The sequence below is a fragment of the Triturus cristatus genome, chromosome 2_1 (genome assembly GCF_964204655.1).
Source record: "Triturus cristatus chromosome 2_1, aTriCri1.1, whole genome shotgun sequence".
Taxonomy (NCBI): Eukaryota; Metazoa; Chordata; class Amphibia; order Caudata; family Salamandridae; genus Triturus; species Triturus cristatus.
Window position 1 is genome coordinate 742943723 of NC_140581.1, and position 4694 is coordinate 742948416.

General features: G+C 45.3%; 1 protein-coding gene across 1 annotated transcript; it reads right to left on the reverse strand.

Annotated features, from left to right (window-relative positions):
* Positions 1 to 745: 745 nt before the first annotated feature.
* LOC146865816 (homeobox protein NANOG-like) lies at positions 746 to 1051 on the reverse strand. The gene has a single exon (XM_085640197.1). The coding sequence runs from the start codon at positions 1049 to 1051 to the stop codon at positions 746 to 748; it is 306 nt and encodes a 101-aa protein (XP_085496323.1).
* Positions 1052 to 4694: the final 3643 nt, after the last annotated feature.

Here is a 4694-nt window from a genome sequence, read left to right on the forward strand (position 1 = left end):
GAGAGCAACTCGGACACACGCCTTGCCAACCTGCCTCCCAAGCAGGCACTAACAGATTCCCTCTGGGACCTCCGAAGTTCCAAGGCAGGGAACTTTAATAACTTTATGTTTATTACGTTAGAGCGCCAATCGCAAATCTGCTACGGACTTCCTAGCACTACACAGAGGCAAACAAGATGCTCAGAGGTTAACACAGGGAGAAATGTGAGAGCACATTACTTACTGCGGTAACGAAGGAACTTCTCGTGGTTTAAACCTGCATCATTGTTTTGAAGCGCCGACAAGCTATGGAGCTCGGCAAAATAATTTGAAGGAGGTTTAAATGAGTAAGCATAGATCTGTGCAGAATACAGCATGGGTGCAATAATATGAACTCCTTAAGTAGCACAGAGCACAAACTGAAGTGTCATTGATTAATGAGTGGCACCGTTAGCCATACTCATTTAACTAAAATTCAAGGATGAAATGCTGAGTCGACCCCTAAACCGGCAGGCAGCACCCAGACCTGTTTTAGGACTTCAGTCTGCGTGATACTGTCCTGTCAGACACTATAGGTGATGAGGGCCTGGCAGCAAAGATGGCAACCAGAAAAACTGAAGGAAGGCAAGCTGTACCTTGCTGGAGGTGGACAGAGGCCCAGCCTACAACCTCCGCAGCATAGATTGCATCAAGCACCCAGCTGTGATTTCTGCCCCAAGCCCACCTCGTCACCCTCCCTTACCCCTTCCCTCCCTCGGACTCCCCCCTACACCTGTTTGCAGGTGAGGCTGAGTGAGGCCACCATCTCACAGGTCTGGAGTGGACTAAGGTACTGCTGGACCTGGAACCGCTGGTTCAGGGCGATCAGCTGTTCCTGCGTGAAGCACATCCGTGCCTTCACCTTCTTTTTAGAACTCTTCATGTCATCCAAAGCCCACTGTGCAGTGGACTCCATCTCAGGACTCGTGGTCAAGTCCGGCCGCTCCTGGGGATTGAGGAAGCATAGGGCAGGACGGGGAAAAAAATGGAGAATCTCGGTAAGATCAAAAGAGAGATTCTCTCTCTCTGGCATGCGTAACAGACTGCTTATTGCATTTATTTATTTTTTTAAATGTCAGTGCCCTAACGATGAAGGCGCTTTTCAGTACCATTATTTTGTGTAATACAAACTCCTAATATTTAACGGTGTCAGAAATGGCAGACATGTGCCATGAAGCACTATGTAAACAAGCGACTTCAACACTGGCGACATGTACGGTTAGAGAATTTGAAAGTAAAACCTGTGTTTGTAGAAGCAATCACAGGCAGACCCGGAGGAAGTGACCGAGCTCAGGAAGGGTTGGAGGGTGGGGCCAGTGGCAAGGACAGCGAACCGAGCAGAGCAGTTAAGATCAGTGCACAGAGTGGGAACCCTTCGCGCTTCACTTTTTCCTGTTTCGTTTTGCTGCTTGTGCTGTCTCTGCCTTCCGCTGCCAATTGGCCCATGTATGATGTGAAAAGACGTTGTATGCACATGTGTTCTGGACAAGATAGGCCAGGTCAGGCAAAATATAGTGCAAACTCACCCAGCCAATCCCAGGAGAAAACAAGCATTTACACATGCAATAGGAATCGTATTTACGCGAGACCTATTGCATTGTAAACAAAGATGTGGGCGTCAAAGAACGTACAAACGGGAGTGGGGGGCTGGTGGTGGTGGGCAGATAAGTTACAAACTGCGGGAGGGAACGAGGGGAGGCAGGGGAACAAAAGAGTTTTTAAAGTAAAGGGGTGATAGCCATGGAAGGAGAAAAATGATGACATGGCTGTGAGGAGGAGGGATTAACAAGCTGAAAACCAATGAGAATGCAGGATTTACAATTTAAGCCAATGAAAAAGATGCTCAGAAAGTGGGCGGAGCTTTCCCCGCTATACTGTATACTGCATGCCTCGCAAAGCGAGCAGCGCGTTGCCCTGCAACGCTATGCGAGACCTAAAAAGGGGCAAGAGAGGTCTATCTAGCAGTGGGCTAGGACTCAGATCTTCCTCTCCAGCTGGTTGAAACGCTTCTCCATCCTGGCCTTCAGGTGCGCCATCCTGAGGAGCATGCGGTTCTGAAATGTTCGAAGTGTACAGGGCGGAGCAGCAGTGGTTGAAGACCTGCGGCAGGTGGCTGCTGGACTATGGCGTTGTACCACCAGAGGAACTGGGGAGGCATGACTGTTGCCTGGGGCATTGGAGGCTGCAGCTGATGCCACCTCCTCCACCTCCAAGGCCACTAGCTGTCGATATCCTTGCCAGGTCTTGGCTTCTATCTCCTGCCTGGAACACTAACACATAAAATTATACACATACAATTATAGTGGCACAGTAGCACAAGCAGTATATAACATTTGTGGTATCCTTGATTCTTCAGCCCCTAAGATTTGGATATGATTAGAGTTTCAGGCATTAGGCACTATGGAGTAGACAAGTATTTGTCTTCTCTCTCTTGTTTAGCTAAATGAATTGTATAGGCATGTTATCTCAGCTTGCGCCCTAAACAGACACATTTGTGTCGTATACTTGCGTTATTTTACCACTGTCTGCAGGTGGGACAGCTGTACTACACAAGTATCTCTTTTTCTATAATGGCTATGCTCTGTTGAATGTAACCCTGGGCGGATAATTCTGCTCCTCCAGCAGAGTTTGCGGAGATTTGCCTAGTCCGTGCTCCGTTGCAAATGCATAGGTAGGCAAAACTCCACCTCCGTGGTGGAGCGGAGATAGCCGCTTACTCCACCCTCCCAAATTCTTTAAAAATGAAAAAAGAAGGCACTTACCTGCATGTCTGTCACCTCCCCTCCCGGTCTGCACGCCTTCCTGCTCCTCATGCCTCTTGCGAGTGCCATTAATAACTCAACTCCCGCTAATGCTACTGCTAATGCTAAGTAAAGGGTGTTTTCTTCAACTAATCACAATTTAGCCTCAACAGTACATTGTACAGTGTACACCCTTGCAGCAAGTGTATAAGTTCAATTGTCAATAAGCAAGCAGTATGACTTACCACCACCCACCACTGCTGCTGGCTCACCCCCTGCAGCTGCCGCATATGCTCCCTGCTGGCTGGCGTCGCCGTCCCCACTGGCCGCAGCACTGGTGGTCAGTACGGCTAGAGAAAACATTACATATTTTTTAGATGCCACATATGCCTCCCCCTATTTATTTTTTTCACTAGCAAGATTGAAAATACAATATATACACCACACACATCACTACAATTCGGGTACAGAGTAGACAGTATGTCCTATCAAAAACAATAAAATATCGAGTTAGGCATTTTGTTGATGGCAATTTTTGAAAAGCTTCTCAAAAAGACAACCTGTAAAGGTCTGGACTCAGTGGCTAGGGCTATTGATGAATCTGAGTTTTTTAAAAGAAAAAGAGTGGCTAACTGGCCGTACAATCAGATATAAGGTCTTCTTGGTTGGAAAATATAATGGTGCCGTCCTCCTCCTCCTCATACGCCCTTCCAGCCATAGTGCACGGTAATCAGTTCACCATCATCTGCTGCTAATAATATAACTAGAGCTAGATGACAAAAAGACACAACTTTGGGCTGTCCAACGGGACCATTATTTACTGATTGAGCATGAGAAAGTAAAAGAAAGCCTTCTCATCTCAAATACATGCTTAGAATACCTTACTTGGCCATGCAATCTGCATGGCAGAGTAATAGTACTAGTTCTAGTAGTATTAAGGACCAATGGGTTCTCTGAGTCTTGCAGTACCACCGCTAGGTAGTCCACAAAATATATAAGGGGAGAGGGAAAGCTGACTAAAAAACCAGAAGAAAGGTAGCTTCAGACAGACTAGTACAGAGTCAGAGGCAGTTTGAAGTTAAAAAAAATTACAGACACTAGAAATATAAATAACTAAGTTAGTAAATAGGATAATGCAGGGATAAGAAGAATCAAGAAAAAGCTAGATCGAAGGAACTTGGGAAAAAATGAAATTAGGAAACGGAAATAATAGTTCGAAATAAGGAGCAGTAAAAGGTAGGGAAATATAGATTAATATTAACAACAGGAGGACTTACTGGGGTGAGCAGAGCCATCAGATGAGGAGCATTCCTGGGAGGCACCTCCAGGTCCCACACCGCCTCGGACGACTTCGTCTTGCCCCTGGATGCTGATGGTCACGTAAGACATAATTAAAAAGACAAAAAGGATTGGTATTTAATAACTATTAAATAATCGCTCCAAAAAGATTTTTGACAGGAAACGGGAATTGCAATGACATTGACCTTTCCTAAACCAGATCAACTAGTAGTGGACTAGTATCGCAGTGCTGACAGTCCTATCTTTATTATTCCAGAGTTCCAATCCGATTCCTGAATCCTAAACCTACCTAGCCCGTCTATTCCAAAGAATTTGTAATAAAATGCAAAAAATGATATTTGCTTCTAAGTTCTGATCTCATTTGCAATCATCTTAAACCTCATCGAGAGACCAATTCACTAAGTCGGCATTTAGTGTTAAATGCATAGATGGGCGCAATGCATAATGCATACACCAAATTGGTTGGTTGCTATTCACTCACTATATGAACTACAAAAAAGGTTCTACTAAGGACTGAAGTGAGAGGACATGGGCCGCTAAATTACTAATACTAAGTAACTAACTAACTACCACTGTCTTAATGACAGGACAAAGGAAAGGAGTCTGCATTTCCTAACTTAAGTTCTCTTACATATT

Bases quoted from the DNA above. Each gene is read 5' to 3' on its own strand.
- LOC146865816 (XM_085640197.1), bottom strand. From the start codon at position 1,051: ATGCCAGAGAGAGAGAATCTCTCTTTTGATCTTACCGAGATTCTCCAT.